This window comes from Physeter macrocephalus, chromosome 21, assembly GCF_002837175.3.
Source record: "Physeter macrocephalus isolate SW-GA chromosome 21, ASM283717v5, whole genome shotgun sequence".
Lineage (NCBI taxonomy): Eukaryota > Metazoa > Chordata > Mammalia > Artiodactyla > Physeteridae > Physeter > Physeter macrocephalus.
The window spans coordinates 7708335-7725725 of NC_041234.1; the positions used below are offsets into that span (position 1 = coordinate 7708335).

The 17391-nt window shown below is 42.2% G+C and overlaps 1 protein-coding gene across 4 annotated transcripts in view; it reads right to left on the minus strand.

The window, feature by feature from the left end:
* Positions 1 to 1061: 1061 nt before the first annotated feature.
* ACOT9 (acyl-CoA thioesterase 9) overlaps positions 1062 to 17391 on the minus strand; it is a 28173-nt gene continuing 11843 nt past the window's right edge. For all 4 annotated transcript variants that reach the window (XM_024115250.3, XM_028482251.2, XM_024115251.3 and 1 more), the window contains 10 exons: positions 14429 to 14512; positions 13948 to 14051; positions 9044 to 9117; positions 3687 to 3754; positions 3106 to 3217; positions 2853 to 2943; positions 2590 to 2675; positions 2090 to 2177; positions 1790 to 1940; positions 1062 to 1367 (listed from right to left, as the gene is read on the minus strand). In XM_024115250.3, coding sequence (XP_023971018.1) covers positions 1279 to 1367; positions 1790 to 1940; positions 2090 to 2177; positions 2590 to 2675; positions 2853 to 2943; positions 3106 to 3217; positions 3687 to 3754; positions 9044 to 9117; positions 13948 to 14051; positions 14429 to 14512 — 947 coding nt within the window. In that variant the 3' untranslated portion in view covers positions 1062 to 1278. The remainder of the gene's footprint in view (positions 1368 to 1789; positions 1941 to 2089; positions 2178 to 2589; positions 2676 to 2852; positions 2944 to 3105; positions 3218 to 3686; positions 3755 to 9043; positions 9118 to 13947; positions 14052 to 14428; positions 14513 to 17391) is intronic.

A 17391-nucleotide genomic window follows, 5' to 3' on the forward strand; every position in this document is an offset into this window, starting at 1 on the left:
CAGAGTGTTTTTCCTATGTTTTCCTCTAAGAGTTTTATAGTGTCTGGTCTTACATTTAGGTCTTTAATCCATTTGAAGTTTTTGTGTATGGTGTTAGGGAGTGTTCTAATTTCATTCTTTTACATGTAGCTGTCCAGTTTTCCCAGCACCACTTATTGAAGAGGCAGTCTTTTCTCCATTGTATGTTCTTGCCTCCTTTGTCATAAATTAGGTGACCATATGTGCGTGGGTTTATCTCTGGGCTTTCTATCCTGTTCCATTGATCTACATTTCTGTTTTTGTGCCAGTACCAAACCATCTTGATCACTGTAGCTTTGTAGTATAGTTTGAAGTCAGGGAGCCGGATTCCTCCAGCTCCATTTTTCTTTCTCAAGATTGCTTTGGCTATTCAGGGTCTTTTGTGTTTCCTTGGTATGGTTTCAGATCTAAAGCTTCCCACAAATCCTTACAAATGCTGTGTTTTTTGTTGAATCCCTTTACTACAACTTTTCATCTACCCTCTGCTAACAACAAAAGCTGGGAAATAGAAGGAGGCAAAAATACAAAGGAGGGCTTTCCTGGTGGTGCAGTGGTTGAGAATCTGCCTGCTAATGCAGGGGACACGGGTTCGAGCCCTGGTCTGGGAGGATCCCACATGCCGTGGAGCAACTAGGCCCGTGAGCCACAACTGCTGAGCCTGCGATCCGCAACAGGAGAAGCCACCGCAGTGAGAGGCCCGCGCACCACGATGAAGCGTGGCCCCCGCTCGCCACAACTAGAGAAAGCCCTCGCACAGAAACGAAGACCCAACACAGCCAAAATAAATGAATAAATTAATAAACTCCTACCCCCAACATTAAAAAAAATACAAAGGAATCACATAGGGTTGATGGGATTTAAATAATACAGGGTATTGCAGTAAAGGTCAGGTCTATAGAATGCCCTCCAAATGCCGCCCTGGCAGGAAACCATGTAGATTGACGGTTGCAATATGTGTAAGAAAAGAATGTGTCCAGTCACATAAAAAGGCATTCAGCCCTCATTTCCTGAGTAGACAGGAGGAAACGTGGTACGTTCACAAGTTAAATTGTCTTGAAAGTATTTATTATTCAATAATTCTTTCCCCCTCTGCCCCACCCAGCCATTCTCTCATTCTACTTTTCTGATCAACCTAAAAGCTGAAATTATCCTTCTTCTCTATGGAGGATGAGAATAAACACTAAGAGCAATATACTTGCTCAGGCCTTCATCAGGCACCGTGTCACTGTGGGGCACTGGCCTTTAACAAACGCGGTCTTCCTAGGGCTCGATGAGGTAGTCCTTTTTCAAGGTCACCGGTGCATTCATGGAGCTGAAATGCCGCTGCCCATCTAAGTACAACATGGACTCTGGAACATAAGAGAGAGAGCTCTGGAGACACATGCAGCACCTAAGAAAATCACTATACATCTCAAAACTACTTGGGAACACTGGGACAGCAATGAAAATTCAAAACCGGCACTAGGCGTGTGCTGCTGGGCCAGGGAGTGCCTCGACTCCGGCCCTTTGGCTGGACCGGTCCTGACCACCAGTGGCTGCCTGCAGCTGACACTGGCCCTTCAGACAAGAGCCAAGCAGGCAGAGCAGCAATGGCCACCTGAACGCCATAAGGCATCCTGGCCTTCAGGGCTGCAGAATCTCAAAAGCACAATCCCCTAAAGACATGCTCTAGGGCTGATGGGCATCAGAGTACTTCCTACAACAATTTAAAAGGAGAGAAATGTCTTTAAAAGTTCCCCTCATTAGGGACAAGCAGTCATTTGCCACTTACCTCCATATGTTCTGGGGAAAACCAAGGGCACTTCTTTTTCCGACATGAACGTGAAATGAAAGACATTGGTGGTCATATGCTCTTTATCCTGTAGAGAGGCCACCTCACTGTGTACTCTGACTTGAATGTAATTTCCCTGAGTAAAGCAAACCTAAGCGATTATGGACACGATAGTTAGTTAATTGCATTAGGAAGGGGGAAGAAAGCAGTCATAAGAGAAACGGTGCCTTTAGAATATAAAAACCTCTCTTCTAGGCCCAAATAATAAAAATTGTATTTCATCTCTCATCGCACACCTACCTGCGAAGAAAGAAACAGCAATGATCCAACCTCAACAGGTTTCTGAAACATGATATCATCCACGGTGACTATAAATGGTCGGGAACCACTATTGGGAAAACACAGTACTTAGGGTCAACTGCAAAATTCAGATGATCTCTAGTTTTTTCCTGACAATCAGCTGAAGCAAACTTTAAATGATCAAAGAATAAACCTAGAGAAGGAGGGAATAACCATACCAGATGGTAAGAGATGACACTGTGACCAGATAAGTACCTAAATCATCTTTCCCCTTCTGTGTATCATCACCCCTTTTTCTCAGCAGGCATTTAATGTACTAAGTGACAACATCAGAGCAAGAGCCTTCTAAAATGAAGATCAAACCCACCTGGTACCAGTGTGGCATTTATTTAAAAACACAATATATTCCCAAACACATCCAGACGGGTCCAAAATGTTTCACTGAGTGAGGCAGTATAAACGGCTTCTCAGGAGTTAAGACCACCTTAAATCCAACTCACCCGAAGTTACAAGCAGTAGCCCATCCAAGTTCATATGCTCTCCTCATAAGGAAACCACCAAAGATTCGATTGAAAATGTTCCGCTCCTACAGGACATAAAATAAATATTAATAAATACAAGCCCTGTGACGATCTGAATCTGTAGAAGAAAGGAATTCACAATGCCATAGAACAGAGGTCAGTTTGAAGGCGTGTCAACTCTTAGATGAGTGTCATGAGTCCAAGTTATCCTGTTTAGAAGATTTTTCACTAAATTCCAATACCTGAGGGTGGCAAATATCCAAGCTCTTCAGTTTTGAATTCTCCATCCACACTGCATTAGGAGGCAAAACTCGACTTCGAAAACTTATAGTCCTGTACAAATGGAGATTGAGAAAACCCTGTCAATGCCATGGTTTTGCTGCTGAAAAGTAAAATATTTGCAAACAATGCCCAATATGTTCAAGCAAGTGTAGCTCTGGAGAAGGCCAAGGTTTAGATGCTTTCCCAACCACGAATCTCACCGTCCTAACTTACTTTGGATCCAGCGTGTTAAGAAACATCTCATGTATGGTTGTCCTCTCCTCAGCAGTAGGAGCCATTTTCAGTAATGACATGGAGCTGAAGGCGACCCTTGTCCCCTTGTTCACTGGAACAGGAGACAATAAGGAGCTATGATCAGGAGGGCCACACTACAGCACTGGGCTGCCGACCGGGGCTGCCTCAGACCCTATAAACGCAGTATTTCCAGATTTTGAAAAGCCCACTGGAAATTGCACATCTATCCCAGAGAAGCCTGCTGAGGCTACATAACACTTTCAGTGATTTTTTGCTTTCAGATGGAAATCATGTCTGCTCAGTGTGAGACCACTTATAATCACCTTGACCTACAGCCCCAACCAGCAGTTATCTCATTAAGATACATTTCCCATTTCATTAAATGTGAGAAAACAAATTACTTCACTTAATATTGTATCATCAATAAAAACCATTCAAAGTATGGACTCTGTGGACACTTTACTGGTATGAGGAGTCCATACATAATCTTAAATAATCTCCTCTGCAATACAGTTAATGTGCTTTTTAAATTGTATCTTATTATCAACAAATTAATATACATTCTCCTTGTCTAAAGAGCTCTTCTTCCTCTGGGCTTTCAAGGGTGAGTGGATTTACAAATGCCGGCCTAAAGAGAAGAAAAGAAAAGAAAAATTTTAAGACATGCCATTACCTAATAAAAATTGAAGGTGCTCATTTTGGGTAACACTTACTGACTGCTTCACATAAGAACTCTGAACAATTAGGGGAGTCTTCTGGTTACAGACTTATCTACACACTAGAAAGTTCACGTTGTAAAAGGATATGGCCACTTGCCAAAATGTTTCACCTGATTCTAATTATGAGGAAACAGTCAAATATAGGCTGTAGAACATTCTGTAAGACAACCGGCCTGGACTCTTCAAAAATGTCAATGTCTTCCCAAGGCAATCTACAGATTCAATTCAATCCCTATCAAACTACCAATGGCATTTTTCACAAAACTAGAACAAAAAATTCTTAAACTTGTATGGAAACACAAAAGATCCCAAATAGCCAAAGCAATCTTGAGAAAGAAAAACAGAGCTGGAGGAATCAGGCTCCCTGACTTCAGACTATACTACAAAACTAGTCATCAAAACAGTATGGTACTGGCACAAAAACAGAAATATAGATCAATGGAACAGGATAGAAGGCCCAAAAATAAACCCATGCACCTATGGTCAATTAATCTATCACAAAGGAGGCAAAGAATATACATGGAGAAAAGACAGTCTCTTCAATAAGTGGTGCTGGGAAAACTGGACGGCTACATGTAAAAAAACGAAATTAGAACATTCTCTAACACCATACACAAAAATAAACTCAAAGTGGATTAAAGACCTAAATGTAAGACCAAATACTATAAAACTCCTAGAGGAAAACATAGACAGGATACTCTTTGACATAAATCGCAGCAATATCTTTTGGATCTGTCTCCTAGAGTAATGGAAATAAACACAAAAATAAACAAATGGGACCTAATTAAACTTAGAAGCTTTTGCACAGCAAGGGAAACCATAAACAAAATGAAAAGATAACCCTCAGAATGGGAGAAAATATTTGCAAACGATGCAACTGACAAGGCATTAATCTCCAAAATATACAAACAGCTCATACAGCTCAATATCAAAAAAACAGTAATAAACAAAATGACCTCCATATGTTCTGGGGAAAACCAAGGGCACTTCTTTTTCCGACATGAACATGAAATGAAAGACATTGGTGGTCATATGCTCTTTATCTTTATTTTATAAACAAAAAACCCGATAAAAAATTGGCAGAAGATCTAAATAGACATTTCTCCAAAGAAGACATATAGATGGCCAAAAGGCACATAAAAAGATGCTCCACATCACTAATTATTAGAGAAATGCCAATCAAAACTACAATGAGATATCACCTCACACCAGTCAGAATGGCCATCATCAAAAAATCTACAAATAATAAATGCTGGAGGGACTTCCCTGGTGGTCCAGTGGTTAAGACTCCGAGCTCCCAATGCAGGGGGCCCAGGTTCGATCCCTGGTCGGGGAACTAGAGCCCGCAGGCATGCCGCAACTAAGAAGTCCGCATGCCACAACTAAAGATCACGCATGCCGCAACTAAGACCTGGTGCAGCCAAGATAAGTAAATAATAAATAAATATTTTAAAATAATAATAATAATAAATGCTGGAGAGGGTGTGGAGAAAAGGGAACCCTCCTACACTGTTGGTAGGAATGTAAATTGGTACAGCCACTATGGAAAAAAGTATGGGAGTTCCTTAAAAAACTAAAAATAGAGCCACCATATTATCCAGCAATCCCACTACTCAGCATATATCTGGAGAAAACCATAATTTGAAAAGATACATGCACCCCAATGTTCACTGCAGCACTATTTACAATAACCAAGACATGGAAGCAACCTAAGAGTCCATCGACAGATGAATGGATAACGAAGATGTGGTATATATACAAAATGGAACATTACTCAGCCTTAAAAAAGAATGAAATAATGCCATTTGCAGCAACATAGATGCAACTAGAGATTATCATACTAAGTAAAGTGAGAAAGACAAATATCATATGATATCGCTTATATGTGGAATCTAAAAAAAATGATACAAATGAACTTATTTACAAAATAGAAATAGACTCACAGACATAGAATACAAACTTCTGGTTACCACAGGGGAAACTGGGGAGGAATAAATTGGGGGTTTGGGATTAAAATATACACGCTGCTATATATAAAATAAATAACCAACGAGGAACTACTGTATAACATAAGGAACTATACTCAATATTTTGTAATAACCTATATGGGAAAAGAATCTGAAAAAGAAAATAGGTATAGATATAGATACTGATATAGATATATAACTGAATCACTATGCTGTACACCTGAAACTGACACAACATTGTAAATCAACTAGACTTCAATAAAAAATTGTAAAAAGTGATTACCGCATATAATATACGGTCCTTAATCAGACCCTGACTCAGGGGAAAAGGTTATAAATAATATTTTAGGGACAATTGGCAAAGTTTGAATATGAATCATATATTAGATAATATAATTGTATCACCGATAAATTTCTTGGATATAATAAAGGCACTGAGGTTATGTAGGAGAATGGCCTTATTCTTAGGAGATACATGCTGAATTAGGGTAAAGTAGTCTCAAACTTACTTTGAAACAGTTCCAGGGGAAAAAGTATATACGTTTGTACTTATTGAGAAAGGACAAGAGTAAGGCAAATGTGGTAAAATGTTAATTCGAGAATTTAGGTGAAGGGCATATGGGTGCTCATTGCATTATTCTTTCTACATTTCTGTAGATGTGAAATTTTCCAAAATGAAACACTGAGAAAGGGATAGTACTTCACTGTGGTAGAATCCAAAGGTTGGATGAAAGAAAAACGGAAACAAAAGTACAGAAATGGCAGCTTGGAAAATTAGAATGCATCAGCTGGGAGAGAAGCTTTAAGTAATGCCCTGCCCTCAGTGCTGGAAAAGGAGCCCCAGGGCAGCCCCTAGGAGCGGCAGGTCAGCTGGAGCTGGTGAGAAGAGCTAGAGAAGATGGGTGGATTCTTTGCTCGGATCAGAGTCACCAAGGGGTTTTTTGATCTTAAGTCGGGTTTCCAAGACAGCTTTCCATGCAGCAGAAGAGATTTCTCATTGCAGACTCCTAACTCAAGTTTCTAAAACAAATTAGACTTCCCACAGGCCTCTAGACTCCATCCTGTAAAAACAGCAATCCTGTAACGTTCCCCCCCACCCCACTCCCACACACATAATTAAACAGTTTTTCCCAGTCTGAATGCCTTGGGTGTAACTGGCATTAGGGAACCAAGATTCCAATGTAAGAGAAAAAAGATAAAGTGTTAAAGTCTGTACAGTTAAACTGGACTTGGAAATGAGAGTATAAATTTATGAGGTTTTTTGTTTGCTTTTTAACATACATCCAAGCCCTGTCTACTGAAAAGGCCTAGAAACATGACAAACCAGTAACAACGTATAGTTCTAGTACCCAGATTTTGGTGTCTAAATACCAGTTTCCCACTAAAAGGAGACTGAGGACTCCTTGGGAAAATGGCTGATTCCAGCCCTGGGGCAGGAAATGTACAGGATGAGTCCAAGACATCTCACTGTACCAGAGAGCAGGAAGTTATCAAAGACTAACTAGGAAATGTCAAAATAGCTTATCACAGCAGCCAGCTTAAAGGAGTTCCCACTGACCAAAGATGTTCACTCTGAGAAACAGGAAGAACAATGGCTGCAATTTATTAAAACATATTTACTATATTAAAATCCATGAACGCACAATGATACTTTTTTAAAAAGCAAAATAGTAGAAAAACTACGTCATCACTAGCTAGTAAATGTGTAAATAAAAGCAAGAATGAAACACTGATCCTAACTTTCCTTTACAAACCAAATTGCCCTCGTTGATAAGGGAAAACTCTTCTTTACAGATCTCCAGCTAATAAATATAGAAAGAAATGACAGAATTTGAGAATCATTTTACATCCCCTAATGAAAATGATTAAAGCAATGATCAGCAAAGGACATTAAAAGCACTGGAGGAAGACTGATGGGAAACTAGTTATTCATAAGATTGGATACATTGGATACACCTTGTACTGTACTACACCTGTAGATTATTGCTGATCATAAGAGGATAAACGGAACTACACAAGGCAAAAATTAAAGTGTTTCGCTACTTGAACCCACACACTAATCTCAGCATTACTATGAGTGGGACAATCTATACCTCCTGACAGGATACAATATGAGATACAGAGACATCATCACCTACGAAGTGCTCTCACCAAATACGCTGAACTCAAATCTAATCAAGGTTTAGACCTAACTTCAATTTACAGAGAATACTAGGGAGAGTGAAACAAGTTTAAAAAAAAAAATACCACGAGGAAGCAATGAGACAAATCCAGAAAGTGGGACACTGTAAAGAACAACCAATCTGGGCTTTCAACCAGTTAATGATATGAAAGGATAAGGGGACAGTGGGGACACACAACCATTCCAGATTAAAACAGACTGAAGAGGGGCTTCCCTGGTGGCGCAGTGGTTGAGAATCTGCCTGCTAATGCAGGGAACGCGGGTTCGAGCCCTGGTCTGGGAGGATCCCACATGCCGCGGAGCAACTAGGCCCGTGAGCCACAACTACTGAGCCTGCGCGTCTGGAGCCTGTGCTCCACAACAAGAGAGGCCGCGATAGTGAGAAGCCCGCGCACTGCTATGACAAGTGGCCCCCCGCTTGCCACAACTAGAGAAAGCCCTCGCACAGAAACGAAGACCCAACACAGCCAAAAATAAATAAATAAACAAATGTGGGGTTTAAAAAAAAAACAGACTGAAGAGACTGCACAATTCTATGACTATACTAAAAGCCATTAAATTGTACACTTTCAATAGGTGAACTGTATGGTACGTGAATTATATCTCAATAAAGCTGTTAACAAAAAAAAACAGACTTAAGAGACATACAAATCAAATGTAATATGTGGACCTTGTTTGAAGCCTGATTTGAATAAGTCGTTAAAGATATTTGGGAAAAAGTGAATATGAACTATTAGAATATATTAAGGACTTACTATTATTTTTGTTAGGTGTGCTAATGGTAATGTAGTTATTTAAGGAAATAGCCTCATTTTTAAAGCAGTGCCCTACACTGAAGTATTTAGAGGTGAAATGTCATTATGTCTGGGATTTGCCTTATTATAAAGAAAATAATATACTTTAAAAAAAAACAGAAGAAGCAAATATGGCAAAATTTTAAAACTCTTAAGTCTAGGTGATGGTATCCTAGAAATTTATTAGTCTTCTCTTCAATTTTACATATCTTTGATATTTTTCAAAATAAAGAATTAGGAAAAACCCGCAATTACCCTTTGTTTTCAGAATCACGAGCCACCATTACAAATGTCGCATCCAAAACAGGGGAAAATTCATTGTCGTGTAACTAGAGAACAAAGGAAAGAAAATGCAGATGTAAGAAATGCATTTACTGGGAAGACCTACTACAATCCTGACTGATATCACAGCCTTCGGGAAAGGCTGAAATTAGCAAAACAGGATGAGTGCTTTCACTAACCACCATCTGCTGAGGTGCCAGGCACACAACTGGGCTCTAGGGGGGAAAAGGCAGCAAGGGCAAAGAGCCTGTGGTCTAGCGGAGGAGAGAGGCACCCAAAAACCCAAACAGTGCACAGTGTGAGAAGTGCTGAGACGGGCACAAACTATGGGCCTTGGAGCTGTGAGTGACTGGGACCCAAAGGTAAGGGTCACGGGGGGCCCTTGTGCATCACCATCATTTAAGCGTCCTGCATCTTGCAGAACGCCGGCTTTCTCCAGGCCTACCTGTCCTCCCAAAGGCACACACAGCCAGGCGGACCTCCCATCGCTCTCCCAGACATTTGTATTTTCAGGGAACTTGAGTGTGCCAACTACCAGGATGTGTTTGTTTCCTTAGCCTGGCACAGGGGCTTCCAAGAAGGGGTAAGATCAATGAGAATTCCGTGGATTAAGCTAAATATTTACAATGCAGAGGCCACTGACATTTTAAGGTTTTTTTTTCTCCCTAGAAGTCTATACTTCCAGGAGAGTCATATCATCAAGTCATATCGTAACCTGGGGGTACAGCTGGTTCCATCCTCGACAAACACACCACTAGTCCTCAACACCACTACCTGTTCAGGCCGTTATGAGCCTTCCCCCTCGACTTTCAGAAGAGTCTCACCAATCTTACTATGTCCCTGTCCTGTTCAAACCTTGCAAGAGGTCCTCCTTTACCCCAGCATCTGGTATACGCCTGCTGGCGTTCTATGTAAAGCCTCCACCACGGAGCCCAGATTCCACTCTAGTTGTTCACCCAACACTCCCGGCATGCCTGCACTCCTTTCTCTAGCCACAGCTAACAACCTGGAGGTCCTGAAATGTCCCATTTTGTCACCTGACCGCCTCCCCTCCACGCCTCTGCCAGATGCCTTCCTCAGGGCCGGGTTCCTCAAGACGCTCCTCCCCTCCCCGGCCCCAGCCCTACTCCCCAGCCACAGTTCATCACTCCCTCCCTTGTTTGCCACCTATGTGGAAACAAAGTCCTCTCCTGACAGCGGTTCTCAACATAAGCGAGGAAGATGTCACCCCCCGGAGGGCATCTGGAAATGTGCAGCGCAGATGACGGCTCTCACGTGAGCTGGGGGACATTACTAGCGCAGCGAGGGGTAACCAAAGAGCTAAACAGCTCACAAGGCAGGGGACGTTCCTGCAGAACAAAGAATTTTCCCACATACAATGCCAATAGTGTCCCTGTTGAGAACTAGTGCGTAATAATTTACTATGTCATAATCATTTACGTATGTGTCTGTCTCCCTTTCTCTGTTCTGCTCACTGCTGTACGCCGAGCACAGACGGGGCACTCCATAAATCACTGCTAAGTCAAAGTTAAATGAACGCCGTCAGAAGTGGGCGAGGTGACTCACACCCGGATCCTGTTGTTGAGGCGCACATAGTCGAGCGGAAGAGAAAAGACATTCATACACAGTTCTGCAGGGCAGAGGACAGCAGGTACCAGGAGACAAGGTCAATTGTCTATGAGCTGAAAAGATCAGGGAAGGTTTTGAGCATGAAGTGACCCAGAAGCACAGGTGGAATACGGATATGCAGAGCCAGAGCCCAAGGAAGCCCGGCAAAGGGAAAAGTGTGCGCGAGGATGCTCATCCGCTCACCTACTGTTTACGTTCCAGTGTATTACAATGAACGTCCACCAGTGCTGAGCATCGGGGATGCAAGGTGAACAACTCTCTAGTCTTAGGACGCTCAAGGTCTCCAGCTGTGCGCTCCAAGAAGGTGTGTGAATGGTAAGTTGGAGGGAATACAGCTGCAAAGGTAGGTTGGTGCTAGTTTAGGGAGCACCTTAGATCCTAACTAGTCAAAGCAATTTAGACTTTGATCCACAGATAATGGTCACGGAAGGGTTGGGAGAAGGGAAGAGATGTGACTGAAGATCGGCTTTGGAAGATGTATCTGGAAGAAATGTGTAAAATTAACAGAGAGAGAACAGACGAGAGGCAGGCAGAGTAATTAAAAGATAGCTAAAGTACTCACACAAGAGGCAGTGAGGGCTTGAATGAAACACAGAGGCCAAGGGGAAGGGGAAGAAAGGACTCTGGTGAGTAGCTGTGGGTGATGAATTCGCAAGACTTGGCAAAAGGCTGCACAGGAAAGGGAAAAACATTAAAGCTTTCACAAAGGTTTGGAGCTGGGAGAAATGGGAGGGTGGCAAAGGGGAAACCGGAGGAGGGTCAGAATTGGAAAGGAAGCTGATGCACTCAGTTTGGAACACACTGGACTTGAGGTAGCGAGAGCACGCTCGGAAGAGAGATCTAACAGGAACCCCAAAAGGCAAGTCTGACGGTCAAGCCTAGAAGAGATCTGGGACCACCTCCATAGTAATGATGATAAAGTAATATAATTGCCGACATTTGATTAGTGGTTACTGTGATAACAAAACAGAATCTCAGAGAAGGCAAGAAATTTGCCCACAGTCACATGGCTAATAAGCAGCAGAGCTGGGATTTGAACTTATATTTCAGCCAAACCAGAGGCAGGGTACCTATTGCCAAGCTCCCTCTCTGGAATAAAGGATCACTCAAGCCGTGAGTTATTAATCAAAATGGCCAATGAAAAATGCAAATTTAAAACAAAAGTCTGTACTTCTCTGACACTGATTTTCATTGGCTCTCTCTTCCCAATAGTTCCTGTATCTCTTTTTCAACCTTTTTGTCCAAGATTCCCTAGAAAGCAGGTCTTATGCCAGGAATCCACCGTGCATCAACCATGAAGATTAAAAGAGGGTGCAAACAAATCAGAGCAGCATCCCCAACAACTTTACAATATTTGCTTTAAAAGCAGGGCTTCCCTGGTGGTGCAGTGGTTGGGAGTCCGCCTGCCGATGCAGGGGACACGGGTTCGTGCCCCGGTCCGGGAGGATCCCACATGCCGCGGAGCGGCTGGGCCCGTGAGCCGTGGCCGCTGAGCCTGCGCGTCCGGAGCCTGTGCTCCGCAACGGGAGAGGCCACAACAGGGAGAGGCCCGCGTACCACAAAAAAAAAAAAAAAAAAAAAGGCAATATTACCGTCAGTTACAGCAACATGGAAGTTAAAAAATTCAACTGTTTACATACAGCATGAAATAAAAAACTACTTACCTATTTTGACAAATAACTTTAATTACGGCAGAGCAACCTTCAGGCTTTTTCCAAAACGTGAAACGCTTCATAATTCCATAATAGAAAAAAATGTATCTGAGATCCACTGAATACCCTGACATAACTGAATAAGTCACTCTTAAGTGAGTTTTCACAATGAAATCTTGAACATACTCTGAATTATTTATCTTTTTATCTAATTATCTAATTATCTGTACTAATAATAGTACAGATAATTAGATAATTTATCTAATTATCTGTACTATTATCCTCTTTGAGGTACTTTTTCTTGACAAATTTCTTCATTTCTTTATAATAGCTATCCTGAGTTTTGCTCATTAGAGAGGCTGTTCCCAACTGCTGTAGTAATCTCAGTGACTGTTATGGGTTGAACTGTGTCCCCCAACAAGATATGTTGACGTCCTAACCCTCAGTACCTGTGCACGTGATTTTATTTGGACATAGTGTTGCTGCAGATGTAATCAGCTAAGATGAGGTCACACTGGAGTAGGTGGGCCCTTAATCCAGTATCACTGATGTCCTTATAAGAAGAGAAGAGGACTCCCCTGGTGGCGCAGTGATTAAGAATCTGCCTGCCCATGCAGGGGGCACAGTTTCGATTCCTGGTCCGGGAAGATCCCACATGCCGCAGAGCAACTAAGCCCGTGCGCCACAACTACTGAGCCTGCGCTCTAGAGCCCGCAAGCCATAGCTACTGAGCCTGTGTGCTGCAACTACTGAGCCCACGCTCCACAACTACTGAAGCCCATGCACTCTAGGGGCCCGCATGCCTCATCTACTGAGCCCACAGGCTGCAACTACTGAAGCCCGCACGCCTAGAGCCCATGCTCTGCAACAAGAGAAGCCACCACAATGAGAAGCCCACGCACTGCCAACAAAGAGTAGCCCCCCGCTCGCCCCAACTAGAGAAAGCCCACATGCAGCAACGAAGACCCAAAGCAGCCAGTAAATAAATAAATAAATAAATAGAAGAAGAGACGAGACACAGACACACAAGGGAAAAATGCTATGTGATGAAGAAGGAAGAGATTGAAGTGTTACAACTACAAGCCAAGGAATGCCAAAGGGCCAGCAAACCCTTGCTGCACGGAAGGCTTCTCCCCTACAGGTTTTAGATAGAGCATGGTCCTATTGAGACCTTGATTTTGGATTTCTAGCCTCCCAATTGTTATGACAATTTCTGTTGTTTTAAGCCACATGGTTTGTGGTACTTTGCTACAGCAGCCCTAGGGAACTAACAGTCACCAATCCCATTCATGCTTAACAGAACTCAGACTGTAGGGAAATTTTCTGGGGCAAAACTAGAAACAAGTACCTTAACATGGAGCTGTATATGATTTCAAAGTAATAAACAGTAAGCATAAATACCAAATTATGTGTCAGTCTTTGTCCAGGAGGAGGATATTAATAACACACCATCTGTATGACGTGAACTTGAACTGTTTTTCTATAAATGGGTGAACTATATATCTGTCTATGGATAGACAGGTGAATAAGCTTTTCTTTCACTGAGACTAGCTGGTGGTATTGGAACAAGGGGGCAGTCTTCGGGCACAGACACACCTGGAACATATGCATCTTCACTTCCATGGACGTCTTCCCAACCCAACTAACATGGCCACTGAACTTGATGTCCTGTTCTGGGCTTAAGCTCTTCTTACACATATCTACAAAACAGAAAAATCAACCTGAGCCCAAACCATACTCCGAATGTTCTATACTGTAAATGGACAATTTCATTTGAAATTTTGGCAAATTCCACTATATTTCCTTTTTGTCTTCAAAACTAAAAATAATTTTTCAAAAATAATTTTTGAAAAATTAGAAAATACAAAGAATATAAAAAATAAAACTGGAAACATGCAAAACTCTTCTACCCAAAGATAATTATAATAAATATCTCGGTATATTGCAATCTAGACATTTTCATATGTACATATATACATAAAAATTCCCCCATAAAAGGAAAACATTCCCTCTAATCTCAATAATATTTTGTAATTACTAAAAATTCTAAGTATGTCTAGAAAATAATATCACTTACCAATCCTGTCCACCAGGGCTGTAACTATCGATAAAGGAGACATCTTAGCTGAATGAATTTTGTTGTGCATGTAGCAAATAAGAACTGTAGGAAAATAGAAGAGAACCAGATAAAAGAAAAGCAAAATTATTTTTTAACATTCGCAATTTACTCCCTGAAATCCATAAAAAGTCTTATCTGGTTTTGAAAACCCAATCCTCCATATTCCACTAGTGGTCTTTTTCTAGAACCAAAGACTTTTTTACACATTGAAGAGATCTGGGAATCCTCTACTCTGACTCTCTGTTCAATTTTAGATTTGGTGAGGAAACTGAAGCCCAAAGCCCAGGCCCACAAGGTGGCTTATTACCACTCAACAGAGACACGGTGCCTAAATCAGAAAAGGACCCCAGCACGTGAGTCTGACAGCATCAGACATCTTCAAAAAAGAGAAACAAATCACAAGGGCCCAGCTACCTGTTTTCCTCTTGACTCTTTCCTAATCATGAGGCTATAATTTGGCTCAGAGTTCTCCCTCCTTCCCTATATCACCCTCAGCTCCTACACCACCCTGTGGTTATCTGTGCACTTTCCATATTTTAACAAGCATTTAAAGGTGCAAAGCATGGTTCTATGTACCTTACAAATATCAACTCATTTAAAATTGTACTGTACTTCTTTAGTGGTCTCCCTGCTTGCCCTATGATTCATTCAAATTTGTATCATCGGGACTTCCCTGGTGGCATAGTGGTTAAGCATCCTCCTGCCAAAGCAGGGGACACGGGTTCGAGCTCTGGTCTGGGAAGATCCCACATGCCATGGAGCAACTAAGCCCGTGCACCACAACTACTGAGCCTGCGCTCTAGAGCCCGCGAGCCACAACTACTGAGCCTGCGTGCCACAACTACTGAAGCCCACATGCCTAGAGTCCGTGCTCCGCAACAAGAGAAGCCACCCCAATGGGAAGCCCGCACACCTCAACAAAGAGTAGTCCCTGCTCGCCGCTACTAGAGGAAGCCCATGCGCGGCAATGAAGACCCAATGCAGCCAAAAATAAAAGAATAAATAAATTTATTAAAAACAAATTTTTTATCATCAACCCTCAGGACAGGGTCTGTGCTCAATAAATATTTGTTGAGTAACAATAAACCCTTTCATCCATGCACCTGCTAAAGGGTGTACTGGGGAGATGAGGGGCTAAAGGCAAGAAACTCCATTCAAAAAACTTGTGGTACCCAGAAAAGAAATCCTAAGTGTTTGACCTTCCACAGCATTAGTGGAAATGAAGACAAGAGAAAAGATCCAAGAGCTAAGAAGAAGGCAGGCTTGACAAGACTTGAATTAACTCAGGTTTCTAACCTGCATGAGTGAAGATGGTGTACCATTCACTGAGAAAGAGAATACAGCACAGGAAGAGCAGAATGGACTGTTCTCAACATGTTGAATTTGAGAAGTCCACGGCACATCCAAATGAAGATGGCCAGTAGGCAGGAGGACAAACTGGTCTGCAACTCACAAAGCAGGCCAGGAAATGGAGCTTCTTAAGTATTCCACATACTGAGAGCAAGTGAAGCACTGGGACTGAAGATTATTTATAGAGAGAGTGCAGATTCCAACAACAAAAAGGGAAGCAGACAGAACCCTGAAGATAGGCGACACTTCAAGGATCAACAGAGAAAGAGGACTCTACAAAGGAGACTGGGAAGTAGCAGCCTGAGAGGCAGGAGGAAATGTCACCGAAGCCCAAGGGTGAGTTCAACATCATTAGGAGCTTCAAAAGCATCAGGTAAACCCTGAGAAGCACCCATGAGATCACACAGTAAGGGGGACAATGGAGAGTTTGGCACAATCAGCTCAATGGCATGGAGAAGCAGAAGCTCTAAAGTGAGAGACAAAGGAAACTGGGGAGTGTTATAAGGGAAGGAGATTTTACCGATTTTTCATTGTAAGATGCAAGAACCTTGAATATGTTTAGAAGTTAAGGGAAAAGTGAGGTTGAGAAAAGGCTTGAGATATGAGGGAGATATCTTCAGGGTACGTGATAAGGCAAGTTCCTTGAAGAAATGGAAGGAATAGAATCAAGTGAATAGGTGAAAGGGACTGGCCATCAACAGGAGGTGATGAAGAAAAACAGGGTACTGGCAGGGGAGTTTGTATATTTAGGGACACCTAAGTAAACCGAAGTGAGTGTGTGTGTGTGTGTGTGTGTGTGTGTGTGTGTGTGTGTGTGTGTGTGTGTGTGTGTGTGTGTGTGTGTGTGTGTGTGATTTTTTTTAAAAGGCCGATAATAATTTTAAAGCAGGTTTATTTAATCTGAAGAAAAACGTAGCTAGCCGTAAGCCTAGCAATGGATTTGTGTCTCTATTTTAAAGATTGTTAGAGCCTTTTTTTCATCAACAGGAGGTGATGAAGAAAAACAGGGTACTGGCAGGGGAGTTTGTATATTTAGGGACACCTAAGTAAACCGAAGTGAGTGTGTGTGTGTGTGTGTGTGTGTGTGTGTGTGTGTGTGTGATTTTTTTTAAAAGGCCGATAATAATTTTAAAGCAGGTTTATTTAATCTGAAGAAAAACGTAGCTAGCCGTAAGCCTAGCAATGGATTTGTGTCTCTATTTTAAAGATTGTTAGAGCCTTTTTTTAAAACCTTTCCCAACAGTTCAGTCCAAAAGCCATTACGTAGGAGCAAGCAAGATAGATAGCGCAGCGTCGGGTGCTGAAGCCCAAGAGGGGTCAGGAAGACACGCAGGGAGGCAGGCAATGAGAGCGATGGCCCAGCATGCCGCAGCCCGAGCACAATGAGGAGGGAGACCTGAATTCCACTGAGCTGACGAGAGCGTCCATGAGGGTTTCGCGGTGGCGGCAATATGAAATGGGCTACATACAGGGGATCTGATCAAATAAGTAAATGTACTACAGATAATGGAGCCAGCTGGAGAAGGGAATGACAAATGTGAAAAGGGAGGAATTAAGAATGAACCAGTGGT